Here is a 21074-nt window from a genome sequence, read left to right on the forward strand (position 1 = left end):
ATTTTGGACTGGTCCAGAGACTGTCCAATCTGTTCAAATTCTTGTTAATTTAGATTGGTTTCAACTCAAACCTGATCCATTGACACCTATGTTCTTATCTTCTATCAATAGACGATATCGGCTCAATCTAATATAAATTCATTATGGACAGACCAGGTCCAATCCAATATGTCATTTTGATCCATCTAATCCATCCAAATTCAATATATATTATTGGTCCATCCAATCCGTCCAAATGAATTTTGATTTAAACTGAATCCAACCCAAAACCAGTCCATTAACACCCCTAATTACCACTTCAACTCGTATTGATATAGGTATAGAACAGGTTGTGCTTGGTAGTTGGCACAGTGCCTGTGTGTATAAAATTTCCTGCCAACCCATGTGTTGGGCCCCTCCCTGATTTATTGGGCCAGTATGGCCCTTTACAGCGAGGACGCCACACCAAAACCATTTCTTCTAGATGGTATCACATTGTATTGATATTAATAGAAAATTCACTAACATTCTTCAGGATACTTTTTCTTGAAAATTTTCTTCTTTTTTATTTTCATGCGAAATTATGTCTTTTATTGGTTCATCAGTTTCATTCTCTTGCTCATTTGTTTCTTTCTTAGTATTTTCTTGGCTCATATTTTCCTTTTATTTTTCTGTTTGAGCCTTTAATTAATTGTTAAGGTTGTGTTTGGTTGCAATGCAAATAAATTTGCACTGATGCAAAACTATGACAATACAAGTGATTTGAGTGTATATTCTGACCTATTTTTATTTCAAATATTAGCCTATTTTGTTTGATTGCAGTGCAAATGAAGTAAATTAAGACATGAAGCAGAATAAAGTAAAATCCAAAACAAAATTAAATAAGAATTTGCATTTTCTTACATTTGCACTCCCATGTATTTGTATTAGTGCAAATAAAATTGCACTGACACAGCCTAATGATCACATACTCACTAGGGAATGGGGATATGTATGTATCCACCATGAAAAACCAAGCAGATGATACATATAACCTTGTGGTTAGCTTTAGAGCTTCTGCAGCCTCTTTACTATCACTGGGGAAGTTAATTTCATACACACACACATATATATATATATATATTTATATATATGAATACCATAATAAATAATGTTAATAAATATAATTTTGATAAATTTTGTCAATAAATATTACTATTAATTATCGTTATTGACAATTAACATTATTGGTAATTGTTGTTAATTATTAGAACATTTTTGAAACACTGGAATTAAAAATTACAAATTAAACATGTGTCCTTATATACTGGTAATGGGCACTAATAATAAATACTATTTATAGGATAAAGTTTTAAAATATAAACTGCTATATTAAATACTGTTAATTAATACTGCTAACATTTAAAGAATGTATTACACGTGGGATGCATAGAGTGTTGGATTTGCCTTTTGCTATTTAATCATTTTTCTAATTAATCATATTTAATTATTTAATCATTTTTCTTTTATCAATTTTTTTAGTTTTTAAACATTTTATTAATTGCTCAATTATTTTCTTATTGAATTAGTCAATATTAATTGCTTGATCAATTATTTATTTGAATAAAATAAATTATTCAATATTTTTCTTGTTGATTTAATTCTTAATTAGTAAATTACTTAATCATTTTATTATTTAACTATCCATTAAATAGTGATTAATCAATTATATTTGTTTAATCATATTATAGTACTTGTCTCAATTTATTAATTGTTTAATAATGTTTTGTTTAAGTAAATGTTTTGAATTATTTAATCATTTTTGTTTATAATTGAATAATTTTGTATTTCTCTTATCAATTTGTTACTTATCTAAATGAATTAATTAATTCAGTTAAATTAATTGAATTAAGGTAATTATTGATTATGGAGAAAGCAAAGCGTGCTTATTTTTTTGTCTTCTAAAAGTAAGCAACGTGTGTTTACCCATGAATGAATTGAAATTGTGGATAGTTGAATTTAAATTCTATTTTCTATAGAAATGGGAAACTGGGCAGTTGAATTGAAATTTTATTTCTTGTAAAAATGGGATGACACGTGTCTGACTAGGAGGAGGCTTTGGCCTGAAAGATTTACGTAGCTAATCATACTTTCTTTACTTGAGTAGATAGAGGAGAGGCATCTCAAAACTCCTAGTTTTTTCATTTATGTAACTATGTAATTTTTTTTCAGTTCAAAATGGTACGTATTTCTTTTTAAACTAAACCATTACTTAAGGCTACATTTGGTTTGTGAGAAGATTTTGGTGAGATGGGATGGGATGAAAAAGGGAAAATGGGTGGAAATTTTTAAGTCCCATTGTTTGGTTCCAAAGGGAATGATAGTGGGAAAATCAACCCTAGTAACAATTATTAAGTAATAAATTAGTATTATTTTAAATTTTACTATTATTAATTATTAATATTTAAATGAAGTAATTCAATAATTAATTAATATTGATAATTATCTCATTAATTATTAATTACAAATTAATATTTCCAAAATTATTTTATAAATATTTACTATGAATTAATTAATAATTTTGTTTGTGTTATTAACTATTTTGAATTATTAATTTTTTTATTATATAATTATTTTTATTCAATCATTAATTATATTAATAATACTAGTTTATTATTAATATTATATTTTATTAATACCCGGGACTTAATTAATAATTTTAATATTTTTATATTAACTCTTGACAAATTATTAAATTATTTTTCATTGATAAATTATTTCTTTTAATTTCTTTTAATTAAATTTTTAATTATAAAAAAATCATTTAATTATTCATTAATTAGTAAATTAATGAATTAATAAATATTTTGTCTTTAATTCTTAATTAATTAATTAATAATATTTTATAATTTAGTATTTTATTGTTAATTATAAATTTGGAATTAGTTAATATTTTATTTTTTAGTTTATATTTATTATTATTTTTTGTTAATACTTATGAATTAAATAATAACTTTAATATTTTATTTTAAAAAATAATTAATTATTAAATTTTTATTAAAACTATTGATGTATGTTATTTATTAATTATTTTAATTAAATTGTTTTACTAATATGTTATTAAATAATTAATAATTTATTTGTGGATCATGGATCTAATATTAATTCTTAGAAATACTACAAGGAAGGTGTTTTTTCTTTTTTGTTAAACAAGCTTCCCCCAACATTCCCAGTTATTTCCTAGTGGGACTTCACATCCCAAGAATTGGGATCTATAATCCTACCTTTTTCCATCCCATTACCCATAAACCAAACATGGGAAGGGAGAAATATTTTAGAATATTCTATAATTTCTAATGTTTTCAAATTGCCATTGACGTGGATGGTCAGACCATTTGGCTCGGAAACCATCCAAGAAATTGGTTCTGTTTTACCCCAAACCTGGTCCCTAGCCAAAAATCGTTGAATTGATTGGCGACCCACTGACCTAAGTGGTCGAATCGTCGACCCATTCAATGGTTTTGGCCACTTTTTTATTTTTTTTATTTTTTTGTTAGAATGGGTCATCTGTTTGAACCGTCAACCCAGAAATCGATGGCCATAACGGTTTTGATTCCTAGCCAGTTTTTGAAACCTTAATAATTTCCCTTCACATTCCACAAACCAAACAGAGCCTAAAGGCACAAACTAAGGCTTCTATGGTACTAGTAGTCTGAGAGCACCAAGGCCATGGATGCAAACAGATCGGGTCAAATTTAAATCAAGGTATATCCGAATCTAATACAATCCGAATATCCAACCCAATCTCATAAATTTGGATTTGAATTTGAATCTAATGAAACCGTCGAATCTTCATATCTGATTTGATCCGATCTAATTTGTAAAAAATAAATAAATTATTAAAAGAAAAAAGAAATATAACAATTTAAATAAAGAAACATAAAAAATACAAGTATCTTTTCAACTATTTTGATCATATATACATGTTTTATAATAAATAAATAATATAATAAATTTACAAAAATGCAATATAAATAATATATTTATAAATAAGTAAATAAATAACATATATATCGAATCGGATAGGGGTGATTCGAATCCGATCTTATTTCTTATCAGATCCTATTATCCAATCTAATCCGAAGATCCAAATGGGATCCAAATTCAACAAAATAAGATCGGATCTTGGATCGGATCAGATCATTTGCACCCGCAACCAAGGCTATTAGAAAATAAGAGAAGAATGAAAGTTGAGTGAAGGTTCAAGGAAATTCACAAATTTTGTTATTTTGTTAATAGAGAAACAGAAAGTTTGGAGGAAGTTCTTTGAGTAATTTTACAAAATCTTTTAAGAACTCTCTCTCTCTCTCTCTCTCTCCTATTTTATTTATTTTAACTTATAACAAAACAACAGAGACAAAAGGAACCTCCACGTCTCATATATTGGCCAACAGGTCAGAAGGGAGTTCCGCAATGGACCCCAGTAGATCCCTGTCACTACAACCAATTTTGCAGCCTCTAATTCAAGAACTTAGGCATTAGACCTGTTCAGGGGATTGACGGTCCAGCCTGGCCTGGCTCATTCTTGGTCAGGCTTGGACAGGATTTTAGGCCCACAGGGTTAGGTTTGGGCTCAAAAAGACTAGGCCCGATCTTCTGTCAATAAAAAAATGTATAATACATGTTTTCTTCTTTGTCCCTCTTCTCATTTTTTCAAACGAGATCTTTTCAGTATTTTTAGAGTTTGAGGCCATTTAATATAAATAAATTTGTTTTATTGTTAAATAAAAATTAAAAAAAAAAAAACTATGCAAGATTTAGGCCCGATGGCCAGACCGGGCTCGGACTCATTAATATAAAGGCAAAGCTCCGCCCGTGAATTTAACACAATAAAAACTTGAAAAGACGAACTCAATTGCCCGGTCAAGGCTCCAGGAACGGCTGAACTGAACTGGAACCATCGTTTTCCAGTAGCTACTATTTTCCACAGAACCTTGATGGTGGAAAAGTTTTTTGCTCCAACCAGTCAAGAGACAAGACTAAAGCATTCAAAATAGCTATTGTCACTGGAATGGAGTTATTCAGCTGCTTGACCACTGCACATTTCTAAGAAAAAAGTTGATGAATTCATAACATTCTGATTCTAGTCATTATTATTAATTAGTCATATTAAAATCTGTTGTGTTCATTGTGTTTATGGTCTCTACAGGTTCTCCCCCATTGGCTTGGCTTCATTCCCCGTCAATTGCAGTCCTTCCCCAGCACCCTACTGGCTACTGATTGGACGCGTACCCAGCACGAAATTTTTGTTCCAGGCTGACGTGAGAACGACTTACGTCTTCAGTCTTCACAAGTGAATGCTCGGAAGTCGGAAGGAAGCTTGCTCGACTAATATATATACAAATTTCACAGTGGATTTCAGAGTAAAAATCCTTCATTTCACAGTTGGCCGTTGCTAGTTGCGACCTTTAGAGACATGAGTTACAGAGAATGTTGGCCGTTTCTCATCTTTGTTGTTCTCTCGAGTGTGTGCATGAACTCATCGCCATACTCAGCGTCTTTCGCTGCCACCACTTCGGCCACAACCACTGCCATCACTTTTGGTGGAAATGAAACTGATAAGATTGCCTTACTAGCCTTCAAGGCTCGAATCACCAGGGATCCTCTCCTGGCCATGAGCTCGTGGAATGATTCTCTCCATTTCTGTAAGTGGGAAGGTGTTGAATGCGGTCGTCGACACACAGGAAGGATCGTATCCTTGGATCTGGAGTCACGGGGATTGGTGGGCTCCTTGGCCCCAGAGATAGGAAACCTCAGCTTCCTTAGGAAGATCATGCTCCTGAACAATAGCTTCCATGGTGAAATCCCTCAACAAATCGGTCGTTTGTTCAGGCTACGAGTTTTGGACCTTGCCAATAATTCACTTGGAGGGCAGATTCCAGCCAATCTGTCTCGCTGCTCCAACCTCAAATTCCTCTGTTTACATGGCAATAGTCTTACAGGTAAGGTTCCAACAGAACTTGGCTCTTTGTACAAGCTTCAGGTCCTTGCAGTCCACCACAACAATCTATCTGGTCTGGTTCCTTTCTCACTGTATAATCTTTCATCCCTTACCCATCTTGATCTAGGAAATAATCAATTGAAGGGGAACCTACCACACGACATTGGCTTGACTCTTCCCAATCTTCAATTGTTTTCAGTTGGGGGAAATCAGCTAACTGGACTTGTTCCAGTTTCGTTCTCCAATGCTTCAAAACTTGAGCTCTTGAACCTGAAAGCTAACAATATTTTTGGGAGAGTGCCTATTGATTTTGGAGGCTTACCACATCTCACAGAGTTGATTATAGGTTATAATCATCTGGGAAGTGAGCAAATCGATGACTTGAGTTTTATGAACACCATGACCAACTGCAGTAATTTACAGGTGCTTTGTTTAGAAGAGAACAATTTTGGGGGACAGTTGCCCAATTCTATAGTCAACCTCTCAACCCAACGCAGAATATTAGCTCTTGGAGAAAATCTAATTCATGGGAGCATTCCGTTAGGAATTGAGAACCTTGTCAACTTATCTTGGCTGGGATTAGAACAAAACACATTAACGGGCAGCATTCCTAGCTCCATTGGAAAGCTCCAAAAGCTGCAAAAGCTTTTGTTAAATGGAAACAAGCTATCAGGACAGATCCCGTCATCTCTAGGGAATTTAACACTATTGAATATACTGGGTTTAAATGTAAACAACTTCAGTGGTAACATACCCCCATCCCTGGGCGAATGCCAAAATCTGTTTGAGTTGTATCTCAATGAAAATAATCTTAGTGGTGCCATACCTCCCGCGCTTTTTGATCTCTCCTCCCTTCTGGTTTCCCTGAATCTATCACAAAATCATTTGGCTGGCCCCCTACCTGTGGAAGTAGGACAGTTAACAAATCTGGGAGAATTAGATGTTTCAGAGAACATGTTGATTGGTGAAATTCCCAGTACCCTTGGTAGTTGTAGGGGTCTACTATACCTTTCTATGCAGGGAAACTTAATTCGTGGATCCATTCCACCATTCCTTGGTTCATTGGAAAATCTTCAATTTTTAGATCTTTCACACAACAGTCTTTCTGGTACCATTCCAAAATATCTACAATATTTTGATTTACAGAGATTGGATCTTTCTTTCAACAATCTCAACGGTGAGGTACCAACAGATGGTGTCTTCCAAAATGCAAGTGCAATTTCTGTTACAGGGAACCCTGTGCTTTGTGGAGGTATTCCCCAATTGCATTTGTTGGCATGCCCCCAGAAGACGAAGGAAAAAATAACGTCTCAAAGAATTCAAGCTAATAGTTATCATTAGTAGCACTATTGTTATCTTGTGCTTTATTTCAGTCCTGGCTTTTCTTATTCTTCACCAGAGGAAAAAACCAAAGCAGGAGACTTCTTTAGCATCATCAATGGAGCATCGTTATTCAATTGTATCTTATGAGACCCTTCTAAAAGCAACTAGAGGATTTTGTTCAGCTAATTTGATTGGTGCGGGTAGCTTTGGATCAGTGTACAAAGGAATTTTGGACCAAGATGAAACAATTGTTGCAGTCAAGGTATTAAACCTTCAACAGAAGGGAGGTTATAAGAGCTTTGCATCTGAGTGTGAAACATTGAGAAATATTCGCCATCGGAATCTAGTAAAGATTGTAACTTCTTGCTCAAGCATAGATTTTAAAGGCAATGACTTCAGGGCTTTGGTGTATGAATTCATGCCTAATGGGAGTTTAGAGGAGTGGTTACAGCCAAAAGAAAATTGTACTTGGGACAAACCGAGGCATTTGGACATTTTTCAAAGATTGAACATTGTCATTGATGTGGCTTCTGCACTGGATTATCTTCATCACCACTGTCAAACTCCAATAATTCATTGTGATATAAAGCCAAGCGTGGCTGACTTTGGCTTGTCAAGGTTTCTTTTGAAGAGAAGCAACACAACTTCTCTGGACCAAAGTAGTTCAGTTAGAATAAAGGGGTCTATTGGGTATGTTCCTCCAGGTAATGTAGGCTTTAAACAAGTTTTCTTGAATCTTTATCATATAGACTAGGGATAATAACATCCTTGTCTCATGTCTCATGTTATTCCTATTAATTAGAACAAGATTTTGTTATTGTATGGATTACAGAGTACGGTGTTGGTGCCGATGTATCAATCCATGGGGACATATACAGCTATGGTATTACTTTGTTGGAGATTTTTACAGGTAAGCGACCCACAGATGAAATTTTTAAAGATGGTTTAAATCTTCATGACTTCAGTAAGATGGCTTTTCCTGACAAAGTGATGGAAATTATGGATCCAATGCTTCTCCCTGAGGAAGAAAGCAAAGAAAAAGCGGCAGCCATTCACCCCATCGCAAACCAGAGATACATAAAAGATGAGTTGCAAGAATTGTTGATTTCAGTATTAGGACTTGGAGTTGCATGTTCGGTTGAAACACCAAGAGAGCGAATGGACATGACAAATGTGACCAAGAAACTACAATTAATTAGGCGCATTTACCTTGGACTCGACGAAAAAAAAGGACAAATGAATGATGACTGAACTGCCATTTCAAAATTACTAGCTGGGGAATGGGAATCGCTTGCCATGTTGCATGCATACAGAGGTGGTTGTGGTGGGGTCTGTAAATAAGCCATTTATGGAATGTTGCCAATGTTGCAAAGATTTCTTAAGATTGGAAGAGGATTCCAGAAATAGACTTGCGATAAATGACCCTTTATTTAGTTTCTAATTTGGTGATTTGGGTCTAATCTACTTAGCCCTTCTATGGGTTATTCGAGTAAAACTTCTATCTTGGAGAAGTTCTACTCTTTAAAAATAGGATTCATACTTCAATCTAATGAAAACATGCTAATAGCCTAATACACGAAATTGCTGGAATAGGAACTCTTACACCAATACTTAGGATGTATAATTTGTCTTGAGTAGATAATTAGGAACTTCAATTTATGCATTGATACATTCGATACTGAAAAAATCAGAGCATTGAGCAACTAAAGCATCGATATTCAGTAGGTAACCTTCTGTCCATTATTCACACCTACTTATACATCGACATATGTCCCCAATTCTTAGTATTTAGTGTATCGTTCATGCAACACCATATGCATTGCAGTACTGTAAAGTGTAAAACCTTGTATATAAAAGCAACTAAGCACAGAGAGACAGAGAGAGAGAGATTTACTGCAAAGCAACATAACGTAAGTCCTGGTACCCAAACACCACAAATTATTACAGGAATAGGGGCAGGCAAAGGATTAAGACAAGGGACTACCATGCACCATGGCAAAATGGCCTCAGAGAACCGCTAGAGAGCGGGCTGAGTGAGCAAAGAGTCTGAAATTGAGAATTAGGTTATACAGATCTTGCAATCACTGTACAAAAAATACCATAAGCACAAGACCTGACTGTTGCATTTCGTTGAAAAAGAGGACGCCTCAACATAGATGCGACGTGACTAGTTTTTTACAAACTTGAGTCTACAGACTCAAAATTCAAAAGCCCCCAACTTGTTGCTTAAAACCACCACCATCATATCGCCCAGCAACACCAGTACTTACATATGTTGATGTTACACCGCTTGATCCAGGACAGTCTCTCGCCCAGTGCCCAAATTGGTGGCATTTGAAGCACTCTGAAGAGCTGCCACCACCTGCTCCAGGAGGAACTCTATTAACAAAACCCCCGCCCATGTGTTGTCCCTGTCCAGTCATGATACTGGGGCAATTGTTGGAATTATGCCCTGTACCACCACAGCTGTTACAGCTAAGATACCCACCCATAGACCCAGCCACAGGCACCCTTGCACTACCATATTGGTTTCCATACTGTCCCACTTGATTAGACTGTGCACCTATGCCCCTACCAGCATTGTTGCTACTCCATGTGTTGTTTGCTGCAGGAGCAATAGGTCTTGATCCCATATTCCCGTATCCAATGTTGGTTATTCCCGAGTCTGGAATGACAGCTGCTCTTTGGGGTAGAGCACTAGGACCTTCACCTTTAAGTTTAGTTATCATATCCAAAAGAAATCTTGACTCAGCTGAGGGATCCACCCTCTCTGCTTTGATCACTGTTACTTTTAAACGTTGTTCATCACTGAAAGTCTCCTCCTTTACCTTCAACTTGAATAAATACCGAGTAAACAGAACCTTCCGTATAATTTCGGCAAATTTCTCATCATCTTGTTCTTCATATTTCAAATAATACAGGTCTCTTGCTGAAATACCCATCATTTCCTCACCACATTCTTGGAATGCAGTTACCCAAGTTAAACCTGTATGGTCCTGTATCTGGAACTGTATAAGGTATCTGTACTCACAATCATCGACAGACTGATCGCACCTGTCACACCGCCATTTCCCATCTCCATTATTAATGACCTTTTTGTTGCATGGACGATCCCCAATCATGATGGGACAGGCTGTGTAACAGAAATTATCAACCTTTATGAATGAAACTGTAGCATTAACAGTAACCCAATCTGGCTTATCAGATGTTCCAAGCTTCTCATCTTTGATTTGCGAGACAGTCTTGCGGACATCAGTCTTTCCAATACCTGATGTTTCCCTGGAAATAGAGACAGAAGGAGTGTTCATTCCTTCATTGTCAAACCACTGTCTTAACCTGTGGGCCTCTGGGAAGTCTGGATTTATGAACAGCTGACTTGAAGAGATTGTCCCCACTGCTTTCCCATTAAAATCACTTACTCTACCGGTTTTTACAGCCAAAACAGGAAAAATTCCTGAATCACATATTTCTTGCATCCTTTGTCCTTCAGCATTGCAGAAATTTCCCCATAGAGTCAACTCAACACTTCGGCCAGACATGTCCTTCAACTGGAGTGTTCTCTTCTGAGTTTCAGTTCCATTTTTCCTCATTATTGAACCAGAGGGATTAATGGATGAAACAATACCAATCACATCCACATAAGAATTATTCTCCATGCCTTCCACTTCACTTATAGGGCGAAAATTAAACTGCTGCCGGGGTATGGAGCTGTCATCTTCCATGCAAAGCTGTACTGTTGAAGTGCTCTCTAAAAGAATCTCATGATCATTATTAAGATGATTGAAGTTCTTTTGAGCTGGTTTCAAACTCCCCTTGGATATCAAATATACTCTTCCTACCTCAATTTGGTTGTAGAACTGATCAGCCACTGCATTGAAGCAGGTCACCCGTATCTCTCCACCATGAGAGTCAAGAAGATCAAAAGAGAATACCTTTCCATCACCCCGAGGGTTGTTATAGTGTCTCAGTTCCCCCTTTGCTGTCACCCTGGCTTTGATTGTCCACCTACCCTGGTAGGGATTTAGAGCTGCAATGGGGATGATCCTGGCCGGTGCTTCATTTTTAGCTACAGGCCCCCTGTTCACGTACATTGGGGGTGGTTGCTGATATGAAGATTGCATTGGGCGTGCACAAGTATTTGAAGAAGCACGTGATCCATCTGTTCTTGGATTGCAAAAACCTTGATTCTGATCACTGTAACTTATGGGTAATGGTCCTGATGCTGGAATATTGCCACTTGGTTCGGTTTTAGGATATACAGGAGGTCCATTATTCACAGTATATCGTCCTGAGTCAGGATTTCCAGCAAATGAACTATTATAAGATTGAGGGTTTGCAACAGGATCTGTCTTAGAATGATGCAGAGGAGGTCCACCAGAAACATTTTGTCCACCAGTTTGACCACCAGGAAGTGAAGTGCCAACATAAGATTGAGGATTTCCAGTTGCTGCCCCAGTTTGATTCACAGATGACTGTATGGGCATGGAAGGTCTTACTGCCTGAGAAGCACCACTAGCAGCACCACCTTGCACGTATTGCTTTGGTTCTCCAATAGGATCACACTTTTCCAGTATCACCTCCAACTCAATTATAATAATTATCCTGATACAAGTGAGCATGATCAGAGGAGGATATACAAGAAAATACCAAATTGAATAATGAAAGCAGTTATTAATATCAACCAAGGACAGAATTTGGTAGCACTATGTAGGAAAAGGAATTCATGATGCCGAGTGTTTAGAAAACCAGACAGGAGGTAGAACCACTTCCCCCCTCTGGGTCACTGGAAGTCCAAGCACAAAGTTATGCCCTCCAGTTTGATCAGCCAATTTTTTTATGACTTCCAGTACTGGGGGTATGACCAAGCTGGCCACTTGACTGGTTCATGGTTTTTCTGAACCAACCAGCCAGTCCAGCCGATTCTCATTCTCTAAACACTGCTACCAACTACACTAAAGTGAGATAAGAAGATGACAATAACAATAAGTGCATCCCAAAAATAGTCTCACTTGTTTAATAAACTGTGGCATATATTTTGGTACTTCAATCTGAAAACAGAAAGAATAGAAGCTAAGACCAAGGTTCAAAGTATCAATACAATAAGCCCCATTTCGAGTGTATGGTATTATCTTTTGGTTGCCTAAATGTCATTTGAGGGAATGACCATTCCTTCCCCCTCCCTTGGGAATGACAACCCCATTCCAGCTTATTCCAATTCTGATTTCAATTCCCATCTGAACCAAACAGGTGGAGAAATAGACCATTTTGGTTCTGATTCTGATTCTGATTTTAATGGATTCCGACTGCAAGCCAAACATACCCAAAATTTTGATAAAGTATCAATACTTTGAACCTTGGTTGAGAATTTTAAAGCTTACCTTAATTAGCAAAGCAACCTAATATACAAAATACAAAAATAAAAGTCAATTTGAACTACATAATGAGAAAACAGTTAGAAAATTACAATTCTGGATCTAAATATAAGGTTCTCCCAAGACTCAAAAGCTTTAGCCTTTGTTGCCTTTTTTGCAAGGTACTTCTTTTGCCTTTTTTACAACTCGTCGCCCACATCTAAACCCTAGATCCTTGGAGATTGTTCCCTTGTGCCTTCAAGGCTAAGTCAAGTCAATTGCCTCAATTGAAGATTTCAGAATAGGCTGGTTCCACCTATGATGAGGGAATTCTGTTCAGAAGTGTTCCTTTTTTTTTTTTTTGATCAATAACTGGAACTCATTAGATTAAAAGAATTTAGTTACAGCGCTCCGAAGAGAGATAAACAGGCTTAACTCTCTCTGGGAAGATAACAAAAAGGAAAAATTTACAGAACAGCCCAAAAACGTTTGATCCCTTCCCACCCCCTGCTTTGCCAAAGCATCAGCAAATGCATTTGCTGTTCTCTTGACCCACTGAAACTTGATTTCCAGTCCTTTAGTTAGCCACTTAATCTCCCTCCTCTCATTCTAACAACAATCCCAAAACATCAATCCCAAAGCTTTCATTCTAACAACAAACCCAAAACATCTGCACCCTGTTTAAAGTTTTTTCATCAACTATAATTGAAGGAAACAAAAGTTGTATTTAGACCATTTACTTATTTATATTAAAGGGGAAAATGAGTATAATTATTTTTATCGGTAACAGTGAAAATTTTATTAACTTCAAAGGCTAAAAGTGCATATCTGTAACAGAACCGTAAGCCTCAACTAATCATCCTTACGAGATTAATAACACTTGCCCAAAGCTTTCATTCTAACAACAACCCCAAAACATCTGCACCCTGTTTACCCCTTGCCTAGCCATTTCATCAGCTAGCCTATTTGCTTATCTGCAAGTCCAAATGAATTTTGCATTTACTTCAGCTGCCAGCTTCCTAAGCCCCTTCAACTGATACCAATATTGCTATGGGACTTGCTTGTTTTGATGCAGCCATTGCACAACCACCCTTGAATCCCTCTTCACTGTCACTGTGACATCTCTCAAATTCAGAGACCTCGCCATTATTAGACCATGCAGCACTTCTGGCAGTTCTTCCCCCATTGAGTTTCCCATCCATATACGACCTGAACATATTGCCATGATGATCCCAGTATAATCCCTATAGAGTATAGACCCACCTATACCATATTCCCCTAGATTCTTCAAACTGTATTCATCAAAGTTTAACTTAAATTCACCAGAAACTGGTGGAGAGATGGGGACCACCCCAAAGATATTAAACCTCTTTGGACAGGTGCCTGGTATTAATGTATTATACCCCAACTCCTTGGCAGATCATCACAGGAAAAGTCATCAAATTCATATAATCATTTTATTCTTTTATAAATGGAAGAATGTATCAAAGGTGAAGTGGAGGGAGATAAAAGGTATCATGAAAGGACAAAAAAAAAATTCAAGGGTAAAAGAATGAAAAAGATAGACAGGGATCCATACAATGTTGGAATCCAGCACCTGTTTGATAGATGCTTCATCCAAGTAAAGGAGCATGTGAAACAAATTCAAAAATTGTGTAATTTACTCACCATTAGAACTACCTTTCTCCAATATGTTCAAAGAACATCCTTACAGTCGCTTTTTTGCTAACACTGATTCCCTGAATGCATCTCTACTTAAATTGACCCAGCAGCATGCAACAGAGGAAAACACCAAACTTCAGCTTTCCATTACTCTATCATCTTCTTGGTTAAAGTTGCAATTTCAAATGAAGGGGCCTTCTTTTGGATAATTGAAACTTCTATTAGGTAAAAGGGAAAAGGAAAATGAAAAAAAAAATGATGAGAAGACCAACAAAAATGAAAAAGAGTTGAGAACCAAGAATTCCATCCTATGATTTCCAAAGAGACAAATGGTAATCGTAAGTCAAGGCTTCCCTCAAGTTGGAATCCAGTTAATGTCATATTCATGAGAATGACAAGGCAAGTGAAGAGTACAACCTAACCAACTATTGATCAGTTTACTGCTTCCTACTTGTACAGTTGTACTAGGTTTTGGTTATACCTAGTAATTTAGTATTTGGATTAGTTCTGAACTGTAACCATCACAGGGTCCATCTGGCAGATTAGTTTTTCTATAGAAAGAGGAGCAAGCACTTAGGCCACATAAAGAAGAACCACTTGGAGACCAAGAAAAACTAAAATACATAGTGTTTCTCTCATACCAAAGACAATCATGCGATATCTTTGAACCATCTAAGATATTAACATCAATAAGGCTATTTTTGGAAGACACAAACAGAAATATTTATCAGATGTCCCCAATTGACTTCAGAATGTCTGAATTCTTCTCCTTTTCAGACATCTGCCCTCAATGAAAATAGAAACTAGATGACACCGATGCTCAAAAGATATGCATAAAAGCTAAGCATTACTGAGATCCACTGGAAAATGGAATCGAACCTATTATTCATTCTTGTCCTCAGAAATTCCAAATCAAAGGTATTTTTCTGCTTCGAAAAGAAGTATAAATAAGCCTGAGCAATTGATTTTTTTTTCTTTCTTCTTCTCCATTATTTAATAAACACGGCTGCTTGCTAACAACAAGAAACGATTGGAGCAAGTTGCAGGAAAACAAAGTAACAAACAATTAGATAAAAGGACGAAAAAATCTAACCTAATGGACTTTCATAAAGCTAAACACTAGTGAGAAAAGAAAGGATTCTGAACTCACATTCGGCCCTGTATTACATTGCAGACAAACTGGGTAAGCCGAACGACCGAGCCTTTCTGCAGTTTCCCCGATTTAACCAAACTATTCATCTGGGTTGCAAGCATTCCTTGCTGCAGATGCGTCGCATCCGAGAGCAGTATCCGGTACCGCTCGTTGTTGCTTTGCTGCTGGGTGTTCACTAACCTAATATCGACAACTTGAAGAATGGGTTTCAAGTCAGCTCCTTGCGCCTCCCCATTAGAAAGCATGGCTATGGCACCATCCGTCAGATTAATCGCCATTGCGCTTCCCAATAACTTCCCCCTCACTGAAGAAAGATATGAAAAAAGAACCGCAATATTAGATCAAGATCTGCGACCGAATCTTCTAACAACCGAGGCTTGTTATCCCCAGAAGAACATAAAGATACAGTACATTTCAGGAAGCAAACTTTTTTCAGCCCTTTTTTCTAACTTAAATATCCGATCGATGAACCCTTCCTTGTTATAACCTTCTTTGTCGACGTTTCAATCTCTGCAACTTGAAACGAAGAGGATCTTAAATAAGCAAATGAGTAAATCCTCGTAGTCGTAGATTGGCAGAGAAATCGATCATAAATTGAAATAAGAGATAAGAGTTTTAAAACCCTAGAAATAGAACGAGAACCGCCACATTTGAGAGGGAAACCGCGAAACCCACTTTTTTTCAGAATTTGAGTTTCATAGCTTTTTACACTATAATATAAAAATGATAGAAATTTTTATAAAACCCTGTTAGCGTCTTGTAGAAGTGTTTGGTACGTCATGGAACACCGTACTAAAATGGTCACGAGAAATCAAAGCTTCCTCGATGCATATGATCTGAGACCTATAAGCCCTAATTTAAGAATTTTCTTGTGTATGTATGTTCCGTATTGGTCAATAAAAATCGGACGTTCAATATTAAATCAGCACATCAGCCATTCAACGAGCTTGCAACTTCTTTAGTAAGCCAATGATAACAAAAAGGGTGCCTCTCCCCGTAACGAATGGAGTCCCGATCGGCAGTGTTGCTTAGGTTCTTGATGTGGTTGGGCAGATCAACTTAGCCAACCGGGAGATCTGTCTGTTGTAAACCCACTTTGGATCTTAGGCCTCTCACCCTTCAAGTTCAAGTCATCATATTCATCGGTCCCTTGCACTTCAAACCCACTATAGTGTCGGCCCACACAGATACAAGCCATTCGTTATTTGCATGGTTTAAGCGCTTCAAGCACCTAAATGGCTGAACCTGAACGACAAGGGTATCTGAAATGAGAAAACAAAATATCAGAGAACAGGGGTAATACCTGATCAAGGTGAACTCACCGAAGCGTCACCGGTACCGAAGAAGGGGAGCTCAGGTGGAGGTGAGAAGAATGGGTCAGGGGACGACTAGTTCAAGCACAAGGGATCAGTTGAGCTGTCCCGTTAACCCTGAACATGGGAATGCTGACCGCATGCGAGTGGACAGGTGGTGGACGCTCGGTGTGTGGGGCACAAATTTGAACTCCATCTACTTACGTAACATTACAATCACTCATCGAAAACATTTCATCCTCTTAATTCACAGGATAGTGTATTGTGAGTAAACATGATTTAGAGATTCGAACTCATAACAAAATACCTCTAAACATTTTTCAGGATCTTATTATGAGATTGGAATCCACTATGTATGAGATGTACGATGTCAAATCATGGTTAGAAGGTTGTTGTAACGTGGGAAATCCCAACTCTAATGCTGAACATTTGTTTGCATGTGAAAGTGTGGTTAATATTGGAATTGGAATTAGTTGAATGCTTTGCCTGTCAAGCGGGTTGTATAACAATGATAGTTTTCTATGGGATTTGAACCTTTTTCTTAACTAGCAAGTGTATAAGTGTTTGGTACATGACAACTCTAAATTATGATAATATATACATATATATATATATATGATTTTTTATTATTAATCAGATATAAATTGCAAAATCCAAATCTTATTATATAAACACTTCATCTAAATATGCATAATCATATTGAATTGTAAAGTTTCAAATATTATTGAAAGGCCTATCTTTTTGTGCATCTTTTTTCTTTGGGTAAATTACAAAGACCCCCCTTGTCTTGTGGGGTTAGTGATAAAGTCCCCCCTGTACTTTTTTTTGCAACAAAGACCCTCCCTAAAATTTAACCATTAGACAAAGACCTCCTTCCATTAACGTTCTGTCAGTTAACTTCAAAAAAAATCATCCAACTGTTTAAAGTTTTTTTAATATCCAAACTACCCTTTTATATTGTTGATTCTCTTCTCCATTGAAGTTAGGTGAAATGGCTACAATAAAAGCAATAGTTTTGAAACATTTAGGGAATTTTCTCGGTTAAGGAATTGGATTCTATAGACAACATTATGAGACTATGTAGATTCCCAATTTCTTTTGGTATATTTTCCTTGAAGATGATTTTCACCCATTGCTAGCAGAGAAAGCTGAGTTGAGAGATTACCTATCGAGGAGGGAATAGGACCAGTGAATTGGTTTGTAGCAACAGAAAAACTTGTAGAAGGGTGGAATTTTGCAATGAGGTGATGAAATCCAATCCGTTTTCACTGTTGCTTACCAAACCATTGACCTCAAGATTCAGAATTAAAAGATTTGGAAGATTCCAGAGTAGGGAAACCTGTCTTGTCACTTCAGGCTTGAAGCATTGGTGTCGCAAGTTAGCACCCACAAACAAGGTATCTAGATTGGGTAAAGTAGAGAACAAATTGGATGGAAAATGACCTGAAAACTTGTTCTTGGCCAAACTCATGATTATTAAAGAAAGAAAGGTTGTATAGAAAGGTGGGAATCTCACCTGAGAGATTGTTATCAGCTAAGCTTAATTGTAACAAGAAATGGAGCTGACCTAATTCATTTGGAATGAATCCCTGTAGATTGTTTGAGAGAAAGATGAGATTGTTAAGAGAGGAAAGGTTTCCAAAGGAAGAAGGGATTGAACCCGTAACTTATTCTTTGCAATAGTCAAATCTTGAAGGCTGGATAGCACACCTAATTCTGGTGGGATTGACCCGTGAAACTGATTATCAGACAAATCAAGAAGTCGAAGTTTAGAATAGAGGCTAAGCAAGGAGGGTATGGTTCCACGGATGACATAGGAAGCTAAGAACGAGCGTCTCTAGCTGAAAGAGCTTGCCCAAGTCTATTGGAAGGTAACCGCTGAAGCTATTGTACTACAAGTCGATTAGGCGGAGGAAAGAGAGATTGGTGATGAGAGGGGTGATTGTTCGGGCAAGAGTGAGATACCCACCCTTGCAACTATCCAACCCGGGTTTATTGGGGTATTTTAGTAATTTAACACTTTTATCATCTGACTTAGCGGATAAGAGGGTCTCTGTCTAATGGCTAAAGTTCAGGGGGATCTTTGTCATAAAAAAAAAAGTACAAGGGGAATTTTGTCACTAACCCCATAGAAGAAGGGGGTCTTTGTAATTTATCCTTTTTTTATTTATTTATCAAAAAAAGGTAACATTTAAATAAAGTGAATTGAATGAGATGAAGACCTGGCAAAAAATTGACCCAACCCACAAACCCGACCCAACCTAACCCGAAAAAGCAGGGTTACGGTCTCATATTTAGCTACCCAAATGTGAAATGACCCGACCCGACCCGACCCGAAAAAATCAGGTTGGGTCATGGGTCAACCCGCTAACCCGATTGTTAAGTCTAATTGGGATTATTTATGCATTATTAGAAGTTTCCACTCTTTAAATTTTTTCTATTTAGTCTTTACTTTTTATTGTTTACTCTTTAAATTGTTAAATGTTCAAGTTTTTTATTTTATATTTGGAATTTTAAGGTTAATTCTTTTAATTTTGACATTTTTCATGTATTTTTTCTTTATTTTTTTTTATTTCAATTATTTTTTGGGATGTCTCAAATTGACCCATGGGTCAACCCCAACCCGAACATTTAGGGTTAGGGTCTAGCATGTGACAACCCAACCCGAAATCAACCCGAAGTACCTTGACCCAACCCGAACCCAATCCACCCAACCCAATTGCTAGGTCTAGATGAAAAGTAGTAGTTCAATTTACAATTTAAATATGACATAATTAAATAGGGAATGAATTCAAAAATGAGTAGTTTAGTCACTCTTTTAAAAATTAAACCAAACTGAATGGTCGGATTGTTTGGCCTGGGAATCGGTCAGGTCAATGGTTCCGTGTTGGCCTTGAACTGCTATTTTACAAAAACAACTATCGAAATGGTTAGAAAACCATTGACACAGGTTGTTTAAGAGTTAAAATGTTTGACCTTGCTAGCGGTTCTCAAGTTACTTTTAAACTAATTCCAAAATTTTTATTTATTTTAAAATAGAAATTAGAAAATAAAAAAAATGGAATAATGAAACTTTCATATCTCATAATCTTATTCAGTTATTCCGAATGGCCAAAATTAGTTAGGTTTTTTAGTTTGTCTCAATGTTTTAAAAACTGACTCGAAGGCCAAACCATTTTTGTTTTCGATCGTGGGTCACCGGTTTGATCGTCTAGGTCGAACGGGTCAAACCGCCGCACATATACCTAAGGGGTGTGTGTGTGTGTGTAAATATATATTTCATCAATAAATAATGTATAATTATGTTTTAGATATGTTATATGTATTTTATATTTAATTTATGTTGTTTTAATTAGTTTTTAATTTTTTATTTATAAAAATATCAAAAAATGCAAATTGATGTCAAAAGAGGGGGTTTTCACAAAAATAGTAGGGTAGTGTTATGGGATGCATAGATCTCGAAGAGTTACCCAAAAAAAAAAAGAAAAAGATCACCCCAATCAGACATCGAAGTACAAAGTTATGGCCTCTGAAAGTGTATGTATTGAGTGTTCACCCCACACCCCGATGACTAGGTCAAATGGGTCAATGGTTGAACCAAACGGGTTAAACAGTTCTTGACCAAGTAAATGATTTTGGATTGCCTGACGGGTTTTAAGTGAACTGGACTTGGAGTCTTGATTGGGTGATGGTTCGAACAGTTCAATTGGCCGAGTCACTGGTTTTTCCATTTTGATTTTGAGTTTTCTCATTTATGTGATTCTTTTTTAGGACCCTTCTTTTTAAGTTGTAATAGCAAAAACAATTATAACTCCAATGAAGAAATCGAAAAAATCGATGCAAGAGATGAGAGATTAAACACCAATCTTATATTCAAAAATTTAAGATACAAATGAAGCAAACAATATACGATTTGAGAGAGATTTAGAGAGACGAGAGAGATGTAAAGGGCAAACAGTGTTGTAGCGGCAGTGATGATGAATATAGATAGCCACTAGTGGTGATTCCTTCTTCCTCTTCTCTTTATTTTTTCTCACTTATCAACTTTAATAAGCCACCTCATTCACAAAGTTTCACACTCCCCTCTCATAATAATGTATATATACGATGGACCAAGGTTTTTAAAATCGGATTGGATAGGGAACCATTATGGAGACCAATTCCTGGGTTGAACGGTTTGATTGTCCGATTCACACGAGCAACCTATTTTGACTTAACAAACACAAAAAATAATGAAAAAGGCCAAAACCGTTGTCCAAGTCGATGGTTTCACTACTTGGGTCAGTGGGTTGTTGACCAAACCAAAGGTTTTT

At 36.4% G+C, this 21074-nt stretch overlaps 2 protein-coding genes across 4 annotated transcripts; one reads left to right on the forward strand and one right to left on the reverse strand.

Annotated features, from left to right (window-relative positions):
• Positions 1 to 5222: 5222 nt before the first annotated feature.
• On the forward strand, positions 5223 to 8720 carry LOC148879435 (receptor kinase-like protein Xa21). The gene is given in 3 exon segments (XM_088966261.1): positions 5223 to 7272; positions 7274 to 7986; positions 8115 to 8720. Coding segments are annotated over 3 exon segments (2970 nt in total). The 5' UTR covers positions 5223 to 5434; the 3' UTR covers positions 8534 to 8720.
• Positions 8721 to 9171: 451 nt separating this feature from the next.
• Positions 9172 to 16930, reverse strand: LOC148879436 (replication protein A 70 kDa DNA-binding subunit A-like). 3 transcript variants are annotated; one of them, XM_088960969.1, is made up of 3 exons: positions 16752 to 16930; positions 15446 to 15752; positions 9172 to 11884 (listed from the first exon to the last, which is right to left on the reverse strand). In XM_088960969.1, exons 2-3 carry the CDS (start codon positions 15724 to 15726, stop codon positions 9487 to 9489), a joined length of 2679 nt encoding a protein of 892 aa, XP_088817095.1. In that variant the 5' UTR covers positions 15727 to 15752; positions 16752 to 16930; the 3' UTR covers positions 9172 to 9486. The 3 variants fall into 3 exon arrangements, with proteins under 3 accessions (XP_088817095.1, XP_088817096.1, XP_088817097.1); XM_088960970.1 differs by lacking the exon at positions 16752 to 16930 and adding an exon at positions 15860 to 16418; XM_088960971.1 differs by lacking the exon at positions 15446 to 15752 and having other exon boundaries at positions 16752 to 16928.
• Between the last annotated feature and the right edge of the window lie 4144 nt (positions 16931 to 21074).

The sequence above is a fragment of the Nelumbo lutea genome, chromosome 1, assembly GCF_056320005.1.
Source record: "Nelumbo lutea isolate HS-2025 chromosome 1, American lotus-T2T, whole genome shotgun sequence".
NCBI lineage: Eukaryota > Viridiplantae > Streptophyta > Magnoliopsida > Proteales > Nelumbonaceae > Nelumbo > Nelumbo lutea.

Bases quoted from the DNA above. Each gene is read 5' to 3' on its own strand.
- LOC148879436 (XM_088960969.1), bottom strand. From the start codon at position 15,726: ATGGCGATTAATCTGACGGATGGTGCCATAGCCATGCTTTCTAATGGG. The intron at 11,885-15,445 runs GTGAGTTCAGAA...CACTTGTATCAG, and splicing joins AATGTAATACAGGGCCGAAT to GATAATTATTATAATTGAGT.